Raw genomic sequence first — 27,069 nt, forward strand, 5'->3', positions numbered from 1 at the left:
TCCTCTGGGAGAAAGTGTAGGCTTAGGCTTATGCTAATGGCTAAGTACAATTAGGCATTACTACTCACTTTCTCATGAATTCCTCTCATCAATGGATTGAATGCTTCAATAGTTTTCAAATAAGAAGAGGTCCCCTTTTATAGGTGAGGGGAACCCCCAAGGGTTTACACAAGAAGAGAAGAGTCAGGGTGAATAGAAGCTAGAAAAGTTGGAAATGAGCTGTCCCTGCATGATGTGGGCAGGCTGTGGTCCAGTATTTTGATCATATCTCCTCAACCGTGGCTCCAAATAAAAAAGTAAAAATATGGGCAAAGCATTCAACTTATTATCTACGACTCCCATTTTATATACTTTTTCCAATTCGGTTTGAAACCTTGTGTAAAAAAAATCATCAAAATAGGGTCCATTTTTGGCAGCAAAAGTCTTCCAGTGGTCCCCTTAGCCTGGAATTTCATTTGATTCCAAAGGGCACCTCATGCAATACAAAAGCATGACATTGCTCCTCGATAAAGTTTTGTAATCATGCTTGCAATAATGCATTAAAATAGGGGTATCTTTGAGAATCATGCAAGCTAGTGTCCCAATAGGATTTGATTCCTTCCTAGTAGCTATTTTTTTAAAAATATGATAAATACATAGAATATATATATATTGGAAGTTACCTTAGATATAGGATCTAGCTAGGGTGTGAGATAATAATGAGATAGTAGAAAGAAAGAATCAATTCTTTTTGCCCCAAGTTAAAGAGGCGGAGATATTGATGCTTTTCAATAGTACTTTTTGACGGTAAAGTAAGAATATGTTACCCTTGAGATAATAGGATGAGATAGAAATCTTATTATTATACTTAGATATGCATATGTATATTATAGGAAATATAATCATGTATCTAAAAAGTTACAAGATAACTCTTGTAGCATGCGCTCCCACTATGTACGTGTCACTGTACGACAACGTCTCCAATCTTGAAGAGCTCCATCTGCACGTAACCATGGTCTGCCTAGTATGATAGGATATGCTCCCAACCCCGCTGGCATCACATGAAAATCAACCACCGCCTTTGCATCATATGCCTCCACTTCTAAGCTCTTTACAACACCCAAACATTTTACTTTATTATGGTTTGCCAATCTGATCCGAAAGTATGACACCCCAGTCACTTTAAGACCCATCTTCTCAACACATGAGTGTGTTATGACACATATTTGGGCTCCACCATCCACATAACCTTGTCCCAAATTTTTTCTTTTGTGCCACTCGTATACTATTGGACAAATGTCTGGTAGCTCATCCATTTCCAACACCTTCACTGAACCTCTCTCTAGTTCTTTCTCCATTGGGTTAACCATCCTCTTCCACTGTCACTTTAGCTTAAGTACCATCTCTATAAGCTTCCCAAAAGTAACATCTACTTTCCTACTTGTCAGATCCTCCTTCAAGTCATAGCTCAGTTGCCCATCCCCTAGTGGAAAATCTGAAACATGAAACTTACGATGAGCCCTCCTTTTTCTCTTGGCCTTGACATCCTCGCCTTCATGGCTCTTTCCCTTCTTCTTACTAGGACCTGAGGCACTTATTCCTTCCTTTTCCTCTATGGTCCTCTTCCCAATAGGCATCACTAATGTATCCTCTAGCTTTGCTGCCTTCTGCAAGGTGACCACACTTATCACTGTTGTCTTTACCTTTTCCTCTTGGGTTAATCCACCGGTTCCTTCTTCTCCCTTAATTTCCGCCATAATCCTCTAGCTTTCCTTCCTTCTGCAAGGTGACCACAATTATCACTGTTGTCTTTCCCTTTTCCTCTTGGGTTAATCCACCGGTTCCTTCTTCTCCCTTAATTTCAATGCCATAATCATTTGACCTAGTTAGCACCTGTCTTGGCAATGGATACATATCTCCCCCATCCTTGGTGGCTTGAGTCACATTGCGGGCTGATGTGACCCAACTCTCCACAATTATAACACGTGGGTGTCTGCCTCCAAAACCTACCATTGCTTTGTCCAACACCATTCCTGGGTTTTTCTTCACCTCCTGGCTGATTTGCAAACCTCCCCCAACCTCGATTATTTCTCACTTGACCTAGCATGTCTAGGCTGAGATTCTTCATTAAATCTACCACTTGCCGCATGTCTTGCCTTAGCCCATCATCTTGCACTGCTGTAGTGACCACTGCTGGCATAACTTGAGGAGTAATAGAAACCACTAGTTCATGATGAACCCCTGGCATGCAACCTTGTAAAGAGTCCATAGGTTGAAACTTAGACCTCCTGGGCAAATACTCCACCCCTAGCTGACTCATTTTCCTCAACTTCCACTCTTTGTTCCTTGCCACCTCCAATGCATCTTCATATGTTCTAGGTTTCTTTAGCTCCACTATCCAACGTATATTCACCCAAAGACCAGCCAAGAATCTATCCTTCTTCATCATGTCAGGTGGGGGTACTTGTGATGCTAAGGCCTTGCACATCCGCTCCCACGCCAATGAAAACTTACGTATGTACGCATCTACTGGCTCACCTTCCTTTTGCACCAAACCTTGTACTTCTTGACACTTTGTCAGGATCTTCTGTCTTCACAAACTCCACTTCCAATCTATGCCCTAGATTGTCTCAACTCAATCTTATAGGTGGATTAGCCACACACAACTCCTCTTCAAATGCTTTGGACCAAACTCGTGCATCACTCTTCAAACAAATTTGGAGAAGACGTAACATCTGCGCCGGGTCATGAATCTGGTTGCTAATGCAGACAACCTTCATCTTTTCCAAAAAGCCTTCCACATCTTCATCACTTCTTCCATGAAATTCCAGATAAGAGAAAGCCATGGCTACCCAAGTTACGATACTTTGAGAACCCCTGCGAACACACGTGCAAGAACCCAAAACTTTTGACTAACTCAATCCCTAGAACTTCAATGGCGCTTGTCTTTAGATAAGGACAAACACATGTACATCAGATGAGTTTTCATATAGTTAATCATCGGAATTACAATAGGCAAAGGATATTCCAGTATCTCTCTTAATCTTCTTGGCCCAAACATAAAGACTATGCGCTGCTGGAGAAAAAACATGAACATTTATTTGGATTCTTTGTGTTAAATGAAAAGGAATGAATTGAGGTCCATTTTGATCATCCATTAAAGACAACCATGCAGCTCCCAAGGCACACCTGACTTATCCTCTCATTTTTTTGAGAATTTCAACAGCATAACAACATAAATGGCTCAAAAGACCAAAAAACGGGCCATCACAAATTGAAAATTTTTTGCCAGAGTTTCCCCGGAAGTAGAGTAGTGAGAATCCAAAATATAGAGTGTATATGTATGCATAACCTGCCAACAATAGAACTCGAGCATCAAGTAGGAATCACTAGTACATAGCCTATGGCGAGGTCACGAAAAGGGTGCTCCAACCACCTGTATCACCAAAAGGATCTCACATTTGAGAATCCCCCAGCTCAATAAAACCTCACGCTATCGACCCTCTCACGAAAGGTTATGCAAATCTCGTATAGTCAAGTCTCAGAAATGACTATCTTCCAGACCAAGTCTCAGAAATGGCTAAGACTGCCAAATAAAACCAAGTATGGCTCCACAAACGCATACAATGGCAGTATCACAAGTAACGTACCATACAAGACAATGTGCTCAAACAGGCGCCAAATGATGCATACCCACGTTAACTGCAAGTGACTCCCATTGTTAGTGTATCACTCTAGTCTAGCTACCTGTACCTGTGTGAATCACCTGTACGTGTACCTATCCCTGTAACTTGTAACCTATAATCTGCAACCTGTGTTCTCGGAAGTTGAAGGTACTCGAAGAAGATCCTCAGTGGGGGCACCAAAAGAATGTGAGGGGGCTGGAAACACACACAAAGCCTCTATGATAAGCCGACACACACTCTGGAATAACACATACACATTATGGGGCACCACTCGGCTTACACAACCCGCCTGGCCGAGACAGGAAACACACAGATGGAGTGAGAAGAGAAAGATTTCCCACTTGCCCGCTCAACACTCACACACACACACTATCCATTCAGCTCAAAGGAGGAAAATTGTTGCTATTTAGACTCAATGAAGCTCAGCCCAACACCAATGGGACAAATAGTTTACACAGTATTGAGGAAATACACCAGATACAACCACAAACTTAAGTAGAGGCTTCACTCAGCGGAGAAGATTACACAAAAAAATAGCAAAAAATTTGTGAGGAATTTGGCAAAATGGACAGCGCCATTGCGTCCGGAACGGCCAAAAACCCCACTCCACAATGTCACAATGCTCAAATCCGTGAGCTGTTTAGGGCCAAAAAATGCTCCAAAATGAGCAAAAACTGAGCTACGGGTATTGCTCCTCTTCTCATCTTGATGTATTGCAAGAGTACGCACCATTGCAGAAACGTAAGAAGGAGTCTTTCTTATCCCAATTGGAGAAAATAATTAGAAGGACAAACAAGGAACATCATTTGGATTTGTGGACCGATGGGTCTATTTATCCAAAGGATCCTACAACAAATACGCCACCTCCCTTTGCTGATTATATCACTAACCTTTTACATTTCATAGGCGATGGCAAGGATGGGCTACTGAGAGAAAGAACCTATCTCTGCAATATCCAATGGCACCAAGGTAGATGGGGATGCGACAGGTAAAAGACGCCAATCTTTGGAGGTCGCCGAGAGCCGATCGCAAGAGGTAGCTGAGAGAAAGATTCAAAAACTCAACAAAATTCCTCAACAAAAACTCAACAAAATGCAAAGACAAAGGCGATGGCAATGTGGTAGTACCTGACTCAAAGCTTTGGAGGCCGCTGAGAGAAACATCAAGAGAGGTGGCTCAGAGCAAGATCGCAAAAAAGGCAAGGCCGATCTATTTCTCATATTTAGAGATGGAGATGCCGACCCCGACAATGATTGGTGTCTAACGCCAAAACAATAACTCCAAAAGGACACGTGAGTTGTCCTCACACAAGGACAACCAGTGTAAATGAAATAAACGAACTCAGATTCTCATGCAGTATTGTCGACCAAACGCCATGAAACTAGAAATGATTCTCATTAAAGAGGCAAATGGTCCAAAGTTTAGAGGTATATAGCTAACCCTGCCTTTGAGCGTTAGCCTATCCCCAACTTGCATTTCAACTCTACCCCCGTCCCAGCTGAGCCTTCACGCAGTGTGCAAACAGCAAAAGGACAAGGACTCCCGCCCACTTGCCACGTCCTCTTCGGCCTCACTTTGTTGACGTAGATCTCTACACAATGCTCAGGTATCCTATCATTCTTTTCCGCAGTTCAAATTTGCAAGGTCAGTACCAAGAAAACATGGGCAGTAGAATTGTGTTTCGAGCTTTGATTCGCTTGGTATGGACCATATTCCTTGCAGCAGTGTGTTTGCTGAACGGAGCCCCTTATGTAAAAGGGACATTTGCTCACATAATGTGGCTGGTTTTTTGTTATGCTGTTTGTAGATCTATTATTATTTTTTGCAAATTCAAATTTTGCAAGGTCAATACAAAGTGAATAGGGGCATCATTACTGTATTTGGTGCTCTAGTTCGCTTGATACTGACCATATTATTTGCAGCTATGTTTGACGCATGGATCCCCTTATGTGAAAGTAACATTCGCTCACATAATGTGGTTATTTTTTTTTAATGTTGTTTGTAGAGATGGCTTGTGGAAAGGCCACACTTAGAAGAGCAACATGTGAGTCCTTGCATGCTCAAGCAAGAAGACACCGATACAAGACGCACAGATGCGTCCTACAAGAGCTGTGTAGGATCAAAAGGCACATGCAACCGGCCATTCCAAGGCTTCCCTTTCAATGAGTGGTGCAAGAGGTATGCAAGAATTGGAGAGTGGGAATGCGTTGGGACAATAGTGCTCTTCTCTACCTGCAAGAGATTGCAGAGGATTACCTTATTGAATTCTTCAGTGATGGCTACATCCTAGCGGTCCATGCGCATCGTGTCACGATTATTCCCAGGGACTTTGACACCTTCGTAGGCTGTGTTTCCTCTATGATGGGCTGCTTCAGCCAGTGCCAATCTGGGACAATAGGACAATGGATATTCTTAACCTCCCTCCCCCCCCCCCCCCCTCCATCCTTGTGCAAGACAGGCAGAGCCTTCAAGGGTTGGGAGCAACAAACGCACATGGATCACGGGTGAAGAGGGAGGAGCCTGAACACGCCATGGAGGAGCCCGCATAGGTAGAGATAGAGTCCACCAGACAGGAGCCCGCCACTTTAGAGCCTAAGCACTCCAGAGAGGAACCCACAAAGGTAGAACCATAGCCCACCAGGGAGGCGCCAGTCAGAGGAGAGCCCATAGAGGTAGATTCGGAGCCCACCAGGGAGGAGCCAGTCAAAGAGGATCCCATAATGGTTGACCTCAATCCAACTAGGGAGGAGCCACTCAAAGAGGATCCCACAACCCTAAAGCCAAAGTCCACCACGGAGAAACCCGCCAATTCAGATCCTAAGCCAGTAAGAGCAAAACCCGCACAGGTAGGGCTAGAGTCTGCTCAAGAAAAGCAAGAGGTAGCATCTTCTTTGCAAGGGCCTACCAAGATAGAGCAACGACAAGCTAGCGAAGATCAAGAGCATGTGCAACAAGACTCGCATATTATAGAGTAGATCAACAAAGAAAACAAAGAGCAACTACAAATGCTTGCAATTTCAACACCTCTTTGACAACAGATTCATCTGCTCAAAAGATCAGAGGTGGACTCCGTTTTCAACCTCGATTGACAAGATTTTCTCTATATGTGTGATTTCTCCAATGCCAATGCAACGGATTCAGACATCCACGCTGCTATGTGGTAAGGATTAAGTTCATTATGTGATGCTGTTGGGTTCAGTACTAAGCAAATAGGGACCCTTGAATATTTACAAGGTCGCTATTTGCTCGATTGACCTGTGTTTTTTTGGCATTTAGGGTCTGAACCAAGCAAATAGGGACCTAACAGACCATTTCAAGAATCATATTCACTACGTTCTAACCCGTGTCAATGTACGCTATCTAGCTATATGGTAAGCTTTAAGTTCATTATGTCACTATTATAAAGCCTAGGGTAGCTAGACCTTAAGATCCTCCTCCCAACCTCCCATTATAAAGGCGGGCTCCTAGCATCTTGCCCTAGACAGATCCCGTGTCCACATTGCCTAGCCTGGCCCCTGGCCGTAGTCCATGACTCTCTGGCCTTGCTCTTGTCGTGACATTACTCCCCCCTTAAGGTAGAGTTTTCGTCCTCGAAAACAAAAGTGGGAAACTTCTTCTTAATAGCACTAATGTTTTCCCAAGTGGCACCTTCTTCAGGTCTATCTTTCCACTTGATTAAAGCTTGTCGACGTACATGATGATGCGTACGTAAATCATGATAGTCAAGAATTCGTTCAGGTTCATGCAATAGGGTAGGAGGTTCAAAGAAATTGACCAGAATCTGTTGGTCAATGACATTGTCGTCCCCATGTAATTGCTTACGTAAACGGCTTACATGAAATACCGGATGGACACGAGAGTGTGTCTGTAACGATAGTTTGTAGGCACGATCACCAACTCGCTTGAGTATTTTGAAAGGCCCACAGTATTTTGGAGATAATTTAGGTGTTGGCCTAGTTTTTAGACTTTCTGAATGCTCTGGCACACGTAAAAATACTTCCTCCCCTTCCTCCAAGGTAACTTGTCGACGTTTCTCATCAGCGTACTTCTTATACAGATCCTACGCTTATCAGACATTCTGACAAGCGAGTTTTAACATATCCATATGGTCTTGGAGAAAATCCTTAACCTGCTGGAGTTTTTTGGTTGCCAACCCCACCGTAACGGGTGACCTAGGTTGAAAACCATACATGAGCATGAAAGGACTAAATCCAGTCGTGACATTCTTAGCATTATTGTAAGCAAACTCAAAAAGAGGTAGATAGTCTTCCCAGTCTGTTTGTTTCTTGCTAACGTATGCGAGTAGCATATCCTCTAGCACTTAGTTAACTCGTTCAGTATGACCATCCTTTTCTGGATAATTGGTTGTATTGAGGTTGAGTTGTGTACCCAATCGTCTAAACACAGCCCTCCAAAAATGACTGTTAAACTTGGGATCATGATCACTCACAATGTTACTTGGCAAGCCATACAACCTATATAGATTGTTCACAAATAACTTGGATAATTCTGGAGTCTTAATCGTTGATTTGGTTGGAATAAACTTGCGTAGTTTAGTCAACCGGTCTACAACCACCCATACTGAGTCATGACCTCGTACAGTGGTTGGTAAACCCACAATAAAATCCATAGAGATACTTTTCCATTTCCCATTGGAAATATCCAAAGGATGTAAGAGTCCTCCTACCTTCAGGCGCTCTGCTATGTTAACTTGATATTTTTGGCAGTGCAAGACATAATCTTGAACAAAGCCATGTAATCCTGGCCAGTAAAACTGTCATCATACGAGAGCATAAGCCTTTTTAATACCCAGGTGCCCTGCACTTGGACTTGCATGACATTCATAAAGAATTTGGCGCTGAATGTCTGTGTCCGTCGTTACACAAACTCTCCCCTTGTGGAGTAGGTACCCATCATCGATGGTAAAATTCTTCCATCGCTGTAGTTCATCACTCGGCAGAGGAGAACTACATGTGGAGGTTAACGATATACTACTAGCATTGGAGTGAGAAGGATCTCTCATTTGCATATGGCTCCACACTTTGGAATATGCATCATCTTGCTCATATTTTCCCTTCAGAGAGTCCAAAAATTCACTGCGAAGTTCCGTGAACAAGAGAGAATTGATCTCAGGCATACAACTAAGAGCATTAGCCACCACATTATATCGACCTTTACGATATACAAGAGCTTTGCGTCATATTCCTGAAGAATCTCAGTCCACTTGGCTTTTTGACCCTTCAAGTCGGTTTGTTGTGTAAACCATTTAATGCTTTCATGGTTAAACACAATCTCAAATTGAGCTCCATACCTATAATGTCTCCATGTCTTCAAGGCAGACACTATTGCACAGAGTTCGCGTTCATAAGAAGAATAATTCTATTGTGCTGAATAAAGCTTCTTGCTTTCAAATGCAATTGGCCGCCCTTCTTGTAGCAGGACTGCTCTAATAGCACGGTCACTGGCATCCGTTTCCAAAACGAATGGTTTCAAAGGATCTAGAATAGCTAGAATAGGAGTTGTAGCTAATGCATCCTTAATCGTATCAAAACTATGATGCTTAGCGTGCCCCCACTAAAAGGTCTTGCCTTTGCCTTTCAGTTGGTCCGTCATGGGAACAACAATATTAGCATATTTTTTAACGAACCTTCGATAAAAACCTACAAATCCCAAGAAAATTTATAACTCTTCCAGATTTTTAGGAGAAGGCCACCGCCGAATGGTATCCACTTTGGATTCATCCATGTGTAGCCAAGTAGCTGAGATAACATGCCCAAGATAGTAAATTTCCTCCTTCAAAAAATTACACTTGGATTCTTTGGCATACAATTGATTTGTTCGTAACAATTCAAGCACCTACCTCAGATGTTGTAAGTGTTCTTCCTCAGAAGCACTGTATACTAGAATGTGATCGAGAAAAACGATAACAAATTTACCCAAGTACGGTTTTAAGACACTATCCATAAGTGTCACGAATGTTGCGGGCGCATTGGTTAACCCAAAAGGCATAACCAAAAACTCGTAGTGTCCAAACCTTGTTCAGAATGTATTTTTGGGTATATCAGCAAGTCAAATATGTACTTGGTGATAACCCGACTGCAAGTCTATTTTCGTAAAAATACGAGCATGAGTGAGCTTGTCGAACAACTCATCCACGCGTGGCAATGTGTACTTGTTCTTAACAGTAACTGCATTTAATCCACGGTAGTCTATGCACATGCACATACTAACATTCTTTTTCTTCACTAATAGGATAGGAGAAGCCCATGGTGAATAATTGGGCTAAATAAACCCCTCTGCTAAACTAGTCAACAAGTTGACGTTCCACCTCAACAACTTCAGAATAACTCATTCGGTAGGGTGGTTTACTTATCGGTTTACTGTCTGCAACCACATCAATGCTATGTTGCACTAATCGTGTCAGCGGTAATCCTGATGGCAAATCATTATGAAAAACATCATAAAATTCCTTTAATAAAATTTTTAAGTCATTAGCAACCTTTGCTTGTTGAGAAGTAGCTGTTGGTGGAAGAGATGAGAGAGAAGCATGTGGCGTTGAGGAATGTTTAACAGATTCAATATTGGAAAGAAAATGAGACAATGAGTAACACAAGAAAACTTTATCTATTTCATTATAAAAAATGAGCTGCATAAGCTCGGCTATATGAGGAAGGCACATCCTTCTCTCCTAACAACAACACATGTGCGCCATGGGATTCAAACATCAAGTTGTTGTGCTTGTAGCTACGCTTCAGTGATGGTCCTAGGCTATGCAACCATTCCCTACCAAGTACCACATCTGCTCTCTCCATATTCATAACCAGAAAATCCAAGGATGTGAAATAGCCTTGTATTTCCAACGGTACAGCTCGGACTCGAGTATCCCATATTTTGGCATCATAACCATTCATTGCTACCTTGTAGTTAGGAACTCGGAGTTTGGGGCAATTTGAGTTTTTCACTAATGCATAATTAGTGAAATTGTGAGTGGCACCGTCATCTACCAAGATGTGCACCTTGTGCCCTTAAAGAGATCCATGCATACGCACTAACTCATGTGGACCGAAGGTCTGTTGCCACATGGAAGCTGTGATACAACATTCATGCCCCACCTCGGTGTGCACGTTACTTCCACCGTAGAGAATCGTGAGGAAGACTCAAGAGGCAGCAGTTGCATCGTGTGTACTTCTTTCTCCTTACTGTGAGCAGCAAATTTCCTTTTGGGACAATCCTTTTTGCCATGGACGCTTCCCAAGCATTGAAAGCATAACTTCTCTTTTTTAGCCTTATCAAAGTCCTCAGGAGAGAGAGGACCACGGGACTCCTTGGGTTTTTTAGCTGCTTCAAAATTGGCTACTATAAATTTCCTTTTATTGTGCCCATATTGTGTGCGTATATTACCATGTGTATGAGTAAGCACGTGATTATTATGTGATTTCTTTTCATCTGGATCATCATGAATGTGTGCTTTCACTATGGCCTCCTCAAGTGTTTTAGGGTCCCGAGTCTTGACGTGCTTCTTAAGCTCAGGCGTCAGACCGCAGATAAACTCACGTACTTGCTGAAAGGCGTCTAGTCCTTCCAACTTGAGGATAACATCCCGATAGTGAGAGATATAATGGGTGTTGGCGCATGAAACACGTGTCCCAAACCGTCCAACTTCGATCTGCCTCATTTGTAGGTGGAAATTATTTTCGAAACATAGCCTCAAAGTCTGCCCAACTCTGTGATATGATATTCTTCTCCTTGAGAGACATCCACCATTTGTAGGCCTTGCCTTCTAGAGTCAGACTGGTTTGCAGTGCTCTGACTGCATCCGTAGTACGCCGTAAGGCGTGAATTCCATCCCACTTGCTGAGAAAGATATTTGCTGCATCCTTATTGCGATCTCAATCCTCTCCCTTAAAAGTCAGTGGTTTGGTGTTTTTCAACAACTCGTCCACCTCCTTTGCAGTGAGAGAGTGCAAAGAGTTCAAAAATGGACCTTGTCCATGATTAGAAGGGCCTTGCCTCCGAGTAGCTGCGTGCTCATGCATGTGTGTGTCAACAGGACCCTTGGCCTGTTGCTGCATAAATTGTATCACTAACGTGGATAATTTAGTGACATTTTCATTTAAAGATGCAAAATTTCCTTCCATTACTGAGATGTGTGTCTAAAGTGCACAAATTTTTTGAAATATCGAGCAATTCATAAGCGTCATCACCTCCCATAGCGTCGTGGGCACCCTCCATGAGAGTATCTGGCCGCGAGCCATCATTGGATGGATCAGGCGAATGATGCTCGAAATCAAAGGTCATATTGATATTTGAATCCATGGCAACACCGTGCAGTGTAAGAAAGAGAAAGAAGAATACCTTGATTCAAAAAACAATCTCGTAGCCATAGAATGCACTGTAAATGGTAATTAGCCATGCTAATTATGTTGGTCTTCAAAGCGTTAACCAACCCGTAAGTCTACCCGTTCACATAAATTGCTTGAACGCGTTGCCGTGATTCTAGCTTCCGAAGAAAACAAGTGATGTTGGATACTTGCTTGAAAACTTACAAGCCGTCGTAGATTAATCTTGATGCAATAATGCAATTTCATATAGTAATAGTCGACTGTTGAGTGCAAAAAAATATCCGGCCCTTTGCCGATGGTGGCTGAGTATGCTTGCCGATGATGGTCGAGTACTCTCGAAGGTTGCAGCCACTGTCCTAACTCCCGTGGGCACTAGCCTTAAGGCTTTGGGCGGCCCAATCTGGGAAGGCCGAAAATAAAACCAAGGACTGGCTATGGCAGCAGAGACGCCGATGGCAAGCAAGAGGGAGAGAGAGAGGTCGAGCGCTATGGTGCCCAACTATGTCGGCCCTTGTGACGAGTTCAGCCCAGCTCGTCCATGCACACCTGTTGAGCTCGAGAGCGCGCCATTTGGCCTTCCTCGCCTCTGCTCACTCCCCTTGATAGGGTCGGATCCCATGATGGCCAGAGTCCTCGACACCCCCTGCTAAGCGGCCATGCCCGTTGTTCGGCTTCCCTTGTCTTGCATGACATGCAAAAAAGGGTGCAACTCTCCGTGCCTGTGTGTACCAAAAAAGAGTGGCTCTGATACCAGTATAAAGCCTAGGGTAGCTAGACTTTGAGATCCTCCTCCCAACCTCTCATTATAAAGGCAGTCTCCTAGCCTCTTGCCCTAGACGGATCCCCTGTCCACATTGCCTAGCCTGGCCCCCGGCCCCGCAGTCCGTGACTCCCTGGCCTTGCCCTTGTCCTGACAACGGTGTCGGGGTCAGTACCAAGCGAATAGAGACACTTGAAAATCTTTAAGGACACTAATGGCTTGATATTGACCTGGGTCAGAACCAAGCGATTAGGGACTTATATGACCATTTCAAGATCCGTATTTGCTTCATTCTGACCTATATCTATGTATCCAGTAACCAATCTAATCACTAGTAATTTTTCATGTTAAGCACGCTATCTCGCTTCTGGTTGAATGTGTAACAAAATCTGTGTAATAGATTTGCTTATATCACCTATGCTTCAAAATAAATGGAATGTCATTTTTGACGTTGTTGGACTGGTTCAGCAGAGTAAACTGGGATCTAGCGCGCTTTTTGGTCACTACATACAATCAAAGGTGAGTTTTGTGTCGGTATGCAAAGCTACATGTTTGATTTAGGATCTTACTATTTCTCATAATTGATAGTTTTTGATGTTTTCTTTTTGTGTAGTGAACATTGGAGTCTGGCGTTATTTTCACATTGAAGCAAAGGTCATCTTCTACGAAAACTTCGGGCAAAGCAGGGGATTCCATGGGCGTGTAAAGACGTAAGGCTTATCTTAATACAATGTATTAAGTCTTGAGATAATACAAAGTTAACGATTCTGAGACAATGTTTGAGCGGCACAAAATGTCTTTGTATTAATCATTTTGGGGTGTACATCTTGGATGGCATGACAATAAAACTCATTGCGCGCACATGGTATGTGACCTAGCTGCCAGTTGAATTAATCAAGTGAAGTGTATTTAAGAGGTACTCCTTGCAAAATTTTGTTTTCTCCTTGCGTCTTAAAATCTGAGAAAAACAAAGTGTTAGTATCTATATCTTTAAGTCATTAAAGACTAGTGAAATTTGTCCATTTAGTTAGTACCTTTCTATTGTTGGAGATTGAATACATACACTTCTGGCAGTAGTGCCAGGCTTCATATGTAAGATCTACCCTAAGCTGTGCAAGAGTTTACTTGACATTGTATCCATCACAATAAGTAGGCTCTCTCAAAATTAGATCTCCATTGCTAAAGGTTTGTTCTCAGAGTTAGACTCTATATCTTGGTCGAGTGGAATAAGTTGCCCACTAAGAAGATGATATCCAAAATAGTACAATGACACTATGAAATTTTGAGAGCTTATGATGTACTTGCAAATTATGGACTTCTTTTGCAAACTATAGATGTTCCTCTGGCTATTTCCTATCCCAATTGTCATCTAAAAAGTCCAAACAACTCTTAGACTTGCAAATGAACATTGTTGTGGCAGTTCTTATTTTCTCATCAAGAAGAAATCTATAAACACTTCAACATGCATAAATAGAGTGAGCCTAACAATATTTGTAGCAATAGAATACTTGAGGGACTTATATACATCCTGAAACAACCTATTCCTGAAGCTTTCACTAGATTGGGATGCTGGCAAAGACCAAGCCTTACTATCAAACGATGGAAGTGGAAAAGGAGTGACATGACCACACTCAAATGATATTTGGGGTTTTAAATATGACATATTATAAAAGAATATTCCATTATTTGCAAACTTCTTGTGCGGTCTTCCTCGATACATTTGCTCACCAATAAATGCATGGAAACCATAGAAAATCCCAACTATGCTCTCAATTGGTTGCAAGTCGGTCCTGTTCGATGGATAAATATCTGCACCATATCAAACATGATATCAACCATAAGCCTTCGAAAATAAACATGCACTAAATGACATATATGCTCAAAATACCCTACAATTGGGTCGATGCCGTGGAAAATTAAGAGGAAATGTTTGCAACCTTAAGTCTGCATGTTGGAAAGCATGTTTTATGAGGACCTCTTTCACCCGCTTGCTTCGTGCACACACTTTAAACTCTTAATTTGTCCCTTGAAAGCCTCCACAAAATCATTGTGTTGCCTCCTCTTCGTCCTCCTTGTCTGCAATAGTACCCAACTCCCGATAGTTATTCTAGATAGTATCCATGACTGATCATCTGTAGTATAACTATTAAAAATGGTAACATAGTCAATTATAGTGATAGGCCTTCGAGAGGTAGTCATGGTGTTCACTAGAACACACAGTAGAGTTAGCGAAAATATGAAAAAGGGAAGACAATCTTGAGAGGGAAGTAGAGTTACCCAAAGTAACATTTGGGTGGGAACATAGATATTGGATGGATCCTTCAATGCAAGTTCTGAAATCCTTCGGTACAAAGCTAGTATGGTTTATGGCATTTATGCTTTGAAAGTGTGACATTGTATAATTTGAATAACAAAATATTTAATTTTTCCTTCTATTCTCAACGAGTTTTTCTTAATGTAACGTTAACCTCTTCCTCATTGGTCGAACGCCACTCTCTCTCTCTCTAGAACTAAAAGTCTAGAAAGTGAGTCCAACTTTCTCCTAATGCAAGACCCCTAGCTTCACCCCTATAGAGACACCTATCGTGACCCCTTGATTTTGTTGCAATTAGTGGCTTGATCTTCATTACACCAAAGACCAGTTGTGAAGTCTCTTTTCAATTAGAATGAAGTATGGGGTGCCTTTGATAGGTCTCCAATCCTATTCCCATAGATTGAGAGAACTAATGGACATTGTCCTTGCTACAGTTGTAGCTTTAGGCATATACCACTAGTAAAGGCTTGGTCTCATCTTGTATCATAAAAACTAAGGAAAAACCATAATCCAACAATTGACGTTCTTCTTTCTATACTTCACACACACACACACACCATAGGGTGGGTCGTGAGTCTCAACACCACAGAGCCTCAAAGCAAGAGGCACAGGCTATTGAGCTTCACCATATCCTACGGCATTACATATCTAAGCAAAAGTCAACCTAGAAAGTGCATACTTCAGAGAGGCTAACCTTGGTGCTTTTTATCCCATAGCTTTCAAAGGCATAGCCATCCAGTTTTGCTGGTCATTAAGGTATGAAACATTCTAGTAGGCTAACAAAAAAATTGGAAAACTATCAAACCTATCGGGTCCACTTTTCCATAGAACGTTGTCGTTGTGGCATCATTCTCCCACTTTTCCACACCATACCAATTTTTTTTTTTAAAATACATTCAAGTTCCAATAGCCTATCAAATATTATTAAAAGCATTCTATTTAAAAACAAAGGAGTTAAATCATTTTTTTGCAAGACACTCTTGGAATAGGTTTTTTCTCTTAGAAATTTCTACTTACACAATCAGAACAAAGCTATATATACATTATAAATTACCCTTGTAGTTCTTGAGAGTCCCATATCGCTTGACAAGTAACTTGCTGAGCCAACTTTGTCGTATTATTTCCCACAACATCGATGCCAACTTGAACGATGGGTTTTCTAATGACTTTATATGGTCATATATGCAATGCATGTATAACTTAAATGACAATTCTAATCTATACATCATCCATGGCAGATATAATTGATATAACTTCCTCATGCTCCGCTGGTGCCACCAGGTTGCTAGGATTGGCCTCATGGTCTTTCGCCCTGCTTGATGTCGAACTCTCTTGTGTGGTGCCATATAATATGTAAATAGTAGCTACTATACTAAGATTACTTTATTAGTCTCTTTTACTAATTCATAGCATCCAAGAATGCAATAAGGCTATTAAATGCACTCTCATAATATTTGATAAGTTATTTATTTATTTTAGAGCTAATTCTAGTATAAATACTTAATTTATAGATTTGTATGAGTTAATTAGACTCTCTACTAATAACTACCATAGTTAAGTATAAGTAAGGGCTATCTAGAATAATTATCTTGTACTTAATTTTTTGTAATTTTTGTACTTAATTTATATAAAAATAATAATTTTACTAATATTAATTAAAATAACTAGAGATTTAAACTTCTCTTGATTATCTCTAGTTATTCTAATAGAAAATTATCAAATTTAGTTTATTGATAATTGTTTTAGCTATTTTCTAAAATTTAAGCCCAATTTTAGCATTATTTCAATTAAACATAGCCAAAATAAATAGTGAATAATCTTTACTTTGTTTATGAATATTAAATTATTCTAAGGTAAAGAAATAAAATTTCTATTATAAGGGTTTTACTTTTAATGATCATATGAATAATTAATGTAAATGTTTGTTATTTCAAAATTCTATAATTAATTTAAAAATTACATAAAGAGTAAAATCTCATAGCATAACTCTACCAAAGATCTTCCCAATATCTTGAAGGTTTGGAGAAACTCAATTCAAGTTCAAAATATCATTAACTTAATTTGTCTATATTTTAACAAATTAAAATAATTGATGTATGACTAAAAATTGACAAAATTTGATGATGCCTTTTTTAAAATCATGCAATAGGGAAAAAATTTAACTTTAATTTTTAAAAGATAAAATACAATTAATTTTAGATAATCAAAATTTATCTCATCAATACTTTTCTTTAGAGTAATTTATGTATATTAATTGATAAATTAATGATGCATTGTGTATAATGAGAGCATAATTATCTTTTCTAATTACCTAATTAAGCTTAATTTTGCATACTTAACTAAACATGATCATCATAATCACTCTTATTTAGGCAACAAGGTGTGCAGTTAATAGAGATTCTAATATAAAGAGAGACTCAATATAGTTGCATAGAGTAATTTGACATAATAATACTTGATTATCTCACAAATCCACTTGAGATAAGAACACCTTGTTTCATAGAAGGACTACCCCATTGAAGAGGCTACTTGAGATGAGGAAGAAACACTCTTCATGGACTACCCCATTGAAGATGCTACTTGGGAAGAGCAACACTCTTCAAGGACTAACCCAACCTATTGTTGAGATGAGGACATCTCAATTTCTAAGTCGAGGGGATTGGAAGGTCACAAAAAATTAGCTCAAGGCTCGTTTATTAAAAATGGCTCAAGGCTCTATGTTAGATAAAGTATGATATTTTAGGAATCTTACGTTAAGCATTACTTCACACAAAACATTTTTGCTCTAAAATTAGACAAATCTAAACCCTTGCAACCTAGATTGAAGCTTTAATGAAACCTTAAAGTTTTGTAGATCTTTTGTAATCTGTGAGGGTTGAAAAACATAAAATATTGGCTAAAATGGATAAGATATCACATGGGATGCACACATAGTCATATGGAGATAATGTGGCATGCAGATTAAGCACGACAACTGCAAGGCCTAGAAGCCCGAGAGCTTGACCAAATGGGTAGTGTAGAAACTATAGGTGGCCTACAAGACCTTACTTGAGTGAAATAGCATGCTAGGGTGAGTTCTTAAGATAGGGGCTAGCTCATGCAGCAAGGGAGCAGCTTCTAGTAGGCCCCTTGTTTTGCAAAACCCGTAAAAAGTCATAGAGAACTCACTCACATACACATGGGGTTGGCCATACTCTACTTTAGAAGAATATGTGGTTGTAGCCCCATTGGACATGATTTGTTTCAAAAATGGCACCACATCTGCTGCTCATTGTAATTTTTGATAGTGTGGCTTTAGCTGCTCTTGAGTGAGATGCCCCTTAATCACATCACCTGCACCATCATGTTCTCCCTTCCCATGACCAGAACCTAAAAAGTGATGTGTCATTTTGAAACTTGACAGAGTCTCATATCGAGCAACGAAATAGAAAGACCTCTTCGCTTTGAATTGTGAGGCTGCACCGTCTGACTACACCCAATGTTCTTTGAGTAATATGCCTAGCTCTTTCAACCATCCGTAATGGAGCATAAAGCAATGCTAGACAAAAAGACTATCATGGCTTTTATCATCAGATATATAGAAATGATAGTATTTTTGGACATTACCTACAATCTGCACATATGTGATGTGGATAAAGATTGTGACGTGGCTAGAAAACCAATGCATGGATTGAATCTCATTTTGTTCTTTGAATATGTAATTTTCAACAAAATACACAGTGTTCAAGTTGCTCCACGAAGCAAACAAGTGTGTGAAGGATTGGAGGTTGAGGTCAAAGAGCTTCATGACCAAAGTGCACGGCCGACGGATGATGTAATTGAGGATTTCGAGCTAGAGGTCAGTGGTGAGCAGATGTTTGAACCGGCATATGAGCTCTCATATCTGCATGCGGATATGGAGAGCAATGTAGAAGTGGAGTTTGATAATGAAGATGCAGAAATACAGATTGAGATAGATATCTTTGGTACATCAGTTCTCATGGAAGATGAGAGATTCATAACTTATAATTTTTGCTAGGAGCTCTTTTGTAAAACTCTTTCCATTATTCTACAAAGTTGGATAGATATAATGAGTTGCGTTGTAGCTTTGTTTTTGTTATTTGCATTGCTTAAGATGTTCTTTTATGGATATGTGAACTAACGTATTGTATCTGTGTTATTTGTGTATCTGTAGCCATGGTCGATGATGACGATACATACTCTCCTAGATTCAGTTTTTCAATCACTCCGTCTGACATGTCACCCGAGCAAATGGGTTCCTTTTTGTCGCAGTTGGACGAGTGTGTCTTACACCGACCTGCCCTACACCTCAGCCAAGTGTGCCAGTTACACTGATGGCTCATTCTTCTTCGAGAAGAAATAGGAGTCGTTTTGGAGGCGGTGGTTGTTGCGGTAGCGATTCTACCCATGCGTCCACACCACCAATCTACCACCCTCTTCAGTAGATAGTTCATCGATTGACACACAAACGTACACCTTGGCGATCACATGAATATGATCCTAGCAAGGTGTACAAGACCACGGATGGGGCTGTTATCATGGATAGGGTCGGAAAGGCCATGCGACAACATGCAACATGACAACTCCCTCCTTCTAGGGGCTATTGGTGGTGCCACCAAAAGGTGCAAAAAGTGGTACCACGTACATGCTTCGACCCACAAGCAAAAAACTCCACACAAACCTATAAATAGGATGATGATTAGGTGGCCTAATCTTGCCCAAATACAAGGCTAGGGACTCTACAAAAAGCTCAAGCTGATTGCTTCCTCCACACACGAATGATGCAATGATTCGTGTGTGTGAGAGAGTAATTAGGGGAGCAAAACTGGTGCAAGATCAACACTAATTGCGATGCAAAATTAACTAAGATGTGTTCCAATCCCTAATCACACACACGAGCACCATCAATTTTTCATGGATCGCTCAAACACTCAATGATAAGTTGCCAAATGGTGAATTTCTGCTCGATTAGATACATAACTAGCTAGGAGAGTAGTGGCTCAAGGGACTTAAACCCTAGAACGTGCTCACAGTAACCAATGGGATGATGCAATTTTATAGGTTGATAGATCATCTCACAAGCTACAAATTCTCTACTGATACCTTCTCCAAATTAGGGATCCTAGATTCAGAGAAAACAACTCTACAAAACTGCGTGCTGAGTAGGTAGCTACTTTGTAAATTTTTCTCCCTAATCATAGCAACATAGATCTTCACCCTAGATTGAGGTATGAGCAATTTACTCATGTGTAAAGGTCAGATACCAAGTAAGTATGCTCACGATTGCCCTACTTCTCTTATGGGGCCTCACAAAATTGATTTAGTTTATACTTGTATTATTACCTGAGGTTGATGCATCATTATGAAGAAGAGGATGAACTCGGAATGCGGTGCAAGTGTCAATTAGTCATAATGGGGGTTATAGACCAATATGATGCAAGAGAGCATGACAGACCCGAACAATAGGTACACCACCATTAGGATTTTGTTTAGTTTGGAACCATCCAAGACATCATGAACATTTGGCCTCAAAAGATTTTGGCTACTTGTGTTTAGGTCAAAATTTGAATAATTTACTTGTTTTATGCTAAAACATGTACAATTTTATTCGTGCAGTTAATTTTGAGCGCTAGTGCCTACGTGGCACTAGCGAAAATCGTCGATTCAATTGATCTTGAATTTTTCAATGGCGAGCGCTTCTGCCACGTAGGCGGAAGCGCTTGAAATTTATCGCCGCGCCAATTTTACCGATATTCTTCGAGACACGCTCAGAATTTTGGAATTTTAGCTAGTGAAAAATACTCTAAACACTGTTTCTTGTGAACACTAGGTTAAGGTTTGGAAATTGATTACTGAAGCTGAGAGCTGGTTGTTTGGGGGAAAGGCACCTGGGGACTAGCTGGGATGGGAAGCTCTTGGGAGGGGAGGAATAATGTGCCCCTAAGGTTAGCAGGGTGATACAAAATTTGTGTATGGTGGCAGGAAGGGCAAGTAATGAAGGTGGGCCCACTAATTATAACACCTCCTGCATTCACTTGCATTTGCAGGGAATTTGCAGAGGTGGAGACCTGACAGCTAGAGCTAGCTAAAGAATTAGAGACCGAGACACCAGAGCTTGGTGAGCTATTAGTATTGTACTTCACATTGAATTTTCTTGTTTCTATTCCCTTTTGATCATCTGCTCTGTTGTAATCATCAGCTGACCTCTTCATTCCTGCTTGCTCTACTGCCTCTGCTAATTTCTCCTGTTCCCTATTTGCTTCCTTCCATGCTTTCTCTGCCTCCAGCTTCTCCTCCAAAGCCCATTTAAGCTTCTCTCTCGCCCTTTGCAGGCGCAACTCTGCTGCATGCTCTGCAGCAAGCTGAGGTTGTACGCTATCAATCGAAAGATCCAAGAGTTGGTGCACCGGACCAGACTCCAAAATCTGCCTGGATAACAAGTTGGTCTGACCCTCCTTTGCTCGCTGCTGATCCGCTGCCGCAGCTATCACAACTGACAGCCCACTTGAGGAATTGCAGCTCTTCAGAGTGCCCAACTGTACTTTCTCAACATCGTCTACTGACCTTCGGCGTCTTTCATCCGTTCCGGCACTAACTTCAGGGTCCCCATAACCAGCAGTTACAGCTTGACAAGTACTCTTTTTGCAGGAAAAATAGTCATATTCTTGCTTTTTTTGCATTTCAAGGCTACTCATCTCATGTGAAGTGTCTCTACCAGACCATGCACCACCAGTTGCAAGCTCTAGCCCGATAGCATCCTTGTCATGGCCAATGTCAATGCCTCGCTTTTCAGGTGGTGTATATGGGCTACTCAGTTTGTTTAAAAGACTATCGTGTCGATGCTTTTGGTGGCCACTACCAGGAAATTCACTCCAAGCCAGCCATGGCAAGCTGGTAGTTTTGAAATCAGGCTGAACTGCCTCTGCATGAGTCGCCTCATGATCCGGTAAAAATGAGCTGCCTTCATTGCATGCGGTATGGTGCTCATCGTGGACAAACCCGATTGAAAGCTGCAACTGGCATGGTGGAATATCTGAAGGAACTCCCGCTGAAACATTTGTAACCTGCTTTTCAGTATCCAGATTTTTCTCGATTGGAGAGCTACATATTGTTGCACTGGTTATGCTATTTGTAGAGTTCATATCCTTGGCCACCGGCCACGTGCAGATGTTAGAACTCTGGGAAGACTCTAGCTGCCTTGACTGAATCTTTGCAGGAAGCAGCTGAAGCTCAGCTTTCTGGTGAGTGTGTGACAAGTTAGGACCGTCAAAGGCAGGTATCTCCCATGAAAGCTTTGCACGCTCAGGCGCGACTAATGGAGTCACCACAGAAGGCAGGCCTGATTGGCCTGGCAGTATTGTAGCTAGTAAACTTGAGGGAGGGGGAGCGCTGGTAGGAAGTGGAAGGGACGAGTGCACACTTGTAACCACAGGACCAAGCAAATGAGCAGGACATGCACTCTGCATGTACGGCAATATCGGAAGTGAAGAAACACCGCATTCTTGGTGATTGGGAAGGGATTGGAGAGGTCGCCTCATAAAAACGGTAAGGTGATGGTCGAAGTCCTTTTTGATGACTCTCTCTGCTGCAGAGCTTGAAGGGTTGGTGGGCATCAGAGTAGCACGATGCTGATGATGATGATGGTGGTGGTCAACAGGGGTAGCTGCAAGTGAGGGCAATGATGTTGCCTGCTGCTCACTCATTGATGCAACACCCCTTTTATTGCTGGCAGCAGTACAAGAATCCTGGTGCTCTATGAAGCTCTCAACTCTGTCATGCAGTAACAAAGCAAAAAAGAAAAGCACATTTCAACTCTTTCATTCCAGAAGGCTAGAACTTTACCGTGTTGATACAATTCAAAGTACAAAAGCCCAAAAAGTGGTTTACTATATTTTGAAAAGGCTTTTCCTTCTTTTGTGGTTTTGGGAGGGGTGGGGAAAGGAAGGGTTACCTCCAAAACACAACAGATCTCCAGTTTCTTGCTACCACGAGCTCAAAATAGGCTCGCGGCATGTTTCAGTTTTTCTTTTGCCCCAAGTGAGTGTTGATGTCACAATCGGTATGACCGTCGCTTTCACAGTTGATATCAACACTCAGACCGACACCTATACTGACACAGCTCGGTGACCCAAAAGGATCGGGTACTGAGCATTGATACCTTTCCTACTCTGTAATAGACTGTAGTGTATGGTTGCAATATTGAACATATGGGCCTCTAGATTGATTTTGGAGGAAAAGAGAAATTCTTGTTCATGTGATACAGAGAGTTTCCTTGTAATGAAGCACCCCAAATGAGAAAACAAAACAATTAGTATGACAAGACTTCTTGATCCAAGAGAATTTCTAGTGGTCATCATGACGACAACGCAAAAAAAGTGTGCAACTCCGGTCCAATCCTAACATTGTACAGTATCTTGAACTAATCTTCTTTTGGCGAACAAATTGCACGGGCGCGCGTGCGCGTGCGCGCACACACACACACACACACACACAGAAAACACCACGACAGGTAAAATATGCTGCTGCCAGGGGGCCGATTGCTCTGCATGATTTGAGCTCAAGCCTCCAACTCTCACTCATGTTGAAAAGCCCCCTTGAAAGGTACCTTTGTATTTGCTTATACTACTCTGCAAGCCAAAATTATGTCCCGGACATGAGACCACAAAGCAAGTTGAAGTTTTCATACCTTGAAAACACCCGGCCGCAATCACAGCAATGGCCCCTTGTGCCGCATGTTTTCAGGTGGGCTTTGTAGTCAGATTGGACAGCATAAGCTTTAGAGCATTTGTCACATTCCCATTGCTTCATTGAGCTGTGCTTCCGGCGATAATGCTTCTTGATGCCCACCAGGTCTCCCAATGCATGGCAGGGATTGTGGTGAAGACAAGAGGGCTCTGGACAAACATACACACGTTTCCTTACATCAGGGTCAGCTCGCTTCAAGAGTTTCCAAGGTACCTTGTGCCTGCGCCGATGCATCTGCAAATTCTGGTCCCTCTGGAACCCTTGATTGCAGATCTCGCATACGTATCTGTCCGACTCCATGAGCGTTTTTGGAGAGAGTGCAATGACCTCTGCATCAGGGTCTGTCAATTTAATAGATAGATTAAGCCAAAAGACCATATTTTCTCACATGATAAATGGCATTTTGCATCTATATCCATTGAATAACCAGGTACATATAAACATACGCAGATCATCAATATAAGTTGTGCCAAAACATCGACATGCATTTGAGAGTGCATGCCAAAAGATATCATTTAAGAGCACATCATCATTCAAATATCTTCCAATGCACATCCCTGAATGATGAAGGTAAGGCATGATAATGCTGACCCACTTCAATATCAAGTATGTGCATGACTGCAGAGTTGATGAAACAAGCGTTCATATGGCTTTACGAGCTCTGCTTTCAAGCTGCCCTATCTTATTCTTTGCACAACATGCAGGTACATCAAAGCAACTTCATCATCAAAGTAAAGTAGGATGTAGTAGATAGTTGCCATGACTCTGTGTTATGAGGAATATGATTACCCGGGGTTCCTGCTGGTCTACGTTTTCGTTTGGGCGGCGAGGTGCTGATATATGAGCTGGTTTGCGTCGAGGTAGATGTCAAAATTGTCGTTGGAGAATCCGTCATTTGTACAGAAACTAATAAATGTCACAGAGAGTTGCTAATCAACATGTGGCCCCATCAACAGATGTGTGACAAGTTGTACATTCGAGATACACGCACGACGTGTGTATATGTGCAGTCATGGGTCATGATCCTGCTGCAGTAGGCATCAACATGGCCTAAACTCAAGCTCCTGGCCAGTTTTTGCATACACTTAGAGATAAGGGCCCCTAGATTAAAGAAGATGAAAGGAACCCAAAAAGGCTATATACACTCATAGTACATTAGCAATCTTGACATAGAGGCCCAAATGTACTTAGTGACACGCTTTTGCCATTAAAGTGCAAGCAGAAGCTCAAGAAATATACAGAGGAAGCAACCTGCACAATCGCGCACGCATACACAAAACCTATGCTTTCTCACACACTACAATATTTAGTGCATACACACGATGGACATTGATCACACAGAGTAAGCTTACATGCTTGAAATCAAGCAGAAAAGAACAGAGCGCTAGACAACCCAAATGGGGGTTGCACACGCACACGTCCACATACACAAAATATGCAGACTCAGAAGAGCAATATACACACATACAAGCACAACCCAAATGCAGCAAGGGCTGGATTGGAGCGCAAAGAGGAAGACTTTTGCGTGCTTTGCTGCCTGCGCTGCATTATGGCAAAATATGCAGCCCCACTCCTCTCCGTTCTTTCTTTCTTTTGTTTTTTTGACAGAGAGAGAGGGCCAGCTTGCGCTTGCAGGCCGCGCGATTGAGATGAGAGTTCGAAACCGGGCCCTACATGACGCTCGTCCAGACCACCAGACCGTCTTCTATTTTGTATCCTCATCCTCATTCTATCTATCTATCTATACTATAATATACAAAGAGGGAAGGCCTCCCTCTGCTATATCTAAGAGCGGGTTCGTACGCCGTGGTCCCACCCTCCTCTAACTCCAGCTCCTCATGAAATCAGGGCATTCCTGTGGGCTGGGGGTAGCATGGCAGCGTTGAACAAAGCCAGCAAATCCCCACTCTGCCTAAAACGGCAGAGTTGGGTTTTCTTCGCCATCTTTAACTGGCGATGTAGTTCAATGCCTTGTCTCCTCTCTCTGTCAACAACGGGCAATTACTGGCTGTCGCCTGCGTGAAAACTCTTTCTCTTCTCCTGTAGCCGGTTTAGGGGTTCCATGTGGCAGACTGTAGATGCGTGCAAACGCTCTGTAGGCCCGTAGGCAACGTCCAGGCTGGAGCGGGGTGGGGGTTGAGCTGGCGGGGGTGCTACCCCAGTGTGCAAACGTGCCATAACACGTGCATGATGGGAGATGGGATAAAGGCTCCCATCAATTTTGGGCCCCGACATTAGGCGCCAGTCGTAGAACTTTTTGTCAAAGTAAATTTGGGTATTTTTGTAAACTCAAAACTCGGGTTTACAAAAATACCCGGGTTTATTTATTCTCGCCTTGATACATTTGCACGTCAAAACTCCATGGAAACGTCTACATTCCACATGAGATGTGCGCGGGTGATGTGGTTAAGCCAAATGGATCTCATACCCCAGGTTGTGGGTTCAAGCCTCTTGAGGGGCGGGGGGAGGGAGTAAACTTGGGTACCCGAGTTTACATTGTACCTGAGTTTACATTGTACCGTACCCGAGTTTACAATTTTCTCGAGTTTACATTGTCCACAAAAACCTGAGATCTATGGTGCTCAATCATCCCACCATAGATCCCATCTCCTCCCATGCTCGTGTGAGATATAGGCAAGGGAAGGCCTCCCCCCATGGCCCCACGTGTCTTACTCTCTTGCGTCCGACGAGTGCGTTGAGCAACCCCCAGAGAGAGAGAGAGAGAGAGAGAGAGAGAGAGAGAGAGAGAGAGAGAGAGAGAGAGAGAGATTATCATCCTCGGGACTATGAACCATGGGACCGAAAGAAACCATTATAGGAGGGCTTTCTCAGAGATACATATCTGTTAAGGATCGAGGGTCCATCAGAAGGAAAAATAAAAGAGAAGAAAAAATCCTAAGGAGACAGAGGCGTTGATCTAGGAGTTAGAAACTCCTAAATGATGGCTTTACCGCCTCGATAGACAACCCATTTACCTAGTTAACGAGATTCTGGCATCTTCTTGAGCTTGCATGCCTTAAGCTTGAGTTGATTTGGAGTCAGTCCCTCGACGATCCAGAGGATTTTTCCCTTGAGGAGACAAGATTACCGTAGCAACTTCATCCATTCCTCTTTGTCCTTGAATGTAAGGATACATTGCTTAGGTGGAACCGGCTTGTTTGTATAGCTGATCCAAGAGATGGTGTGAGGCGTGATGTAAAGTGGTTGGAGAATATCATTGAGCTTGCTGATGGCTTCATCGAG

At 42.0% G+C, this 27,069-nt stretch overlaps 1 protein-coding gene across 2 annotated transcripts; it reads right to left on the minus strand.

Moving 5' to 3' along the window:
• Positions 1 to 20,852: 20,852 nt before the first annotated feature.
• On the minus strand, positions 20,853 to 25,516 carry LOC147440516 (uncharacterized). 2 transcript variants are annotated; one of them, XM_086530231.1, is made up of 3 exons: positions 24,616 to 25,516; positions 23,768 to 24,155; positions 20,853 to 22,851 (listed from the first exon to the last, which is right to left on the minus strand). In XM_086530231.1, exons 1-3 carry the CDS (start codon positions 24,719 to 24,721, stop codon positions 20,931 to 20,933), a joined length of 2,415 nt encoding a protein of 804 aa, XP_086386357.1. In that variant the 5' UTR covers positions 24,722 to 25,516; the 3' UTR covers positions 20,853 to 20,930. The 2 variants fall into 2 exon arrangements, with proteins under 2 accessions (XP_086386357.1, XP_086386356.1); XM_086530230.1 differs by having other exon boundaries at positions 23,768 to 24,167; positions 24,616 to 25,515.
• Positions 25,517 to 27,069: the final 1,553 nt, after the last annotated feature.

This window comes from Adiantum capillus-veneris, chromosome 15, assembly GCF_014529385.1.
Source record: "Adiantum capillus-veneris isolate H3 chromosome 15, ASM1452938v2, whole genome shotgun sequence".
Classification (NCBI taxonomy): domain Eukaryota; kingdom Viridiplantae; phylum Streptophyta; class Polypodiopsida; order Polypodiales; family Pteridaceae; genus Adiantum; species Adiantum capillus-veneris.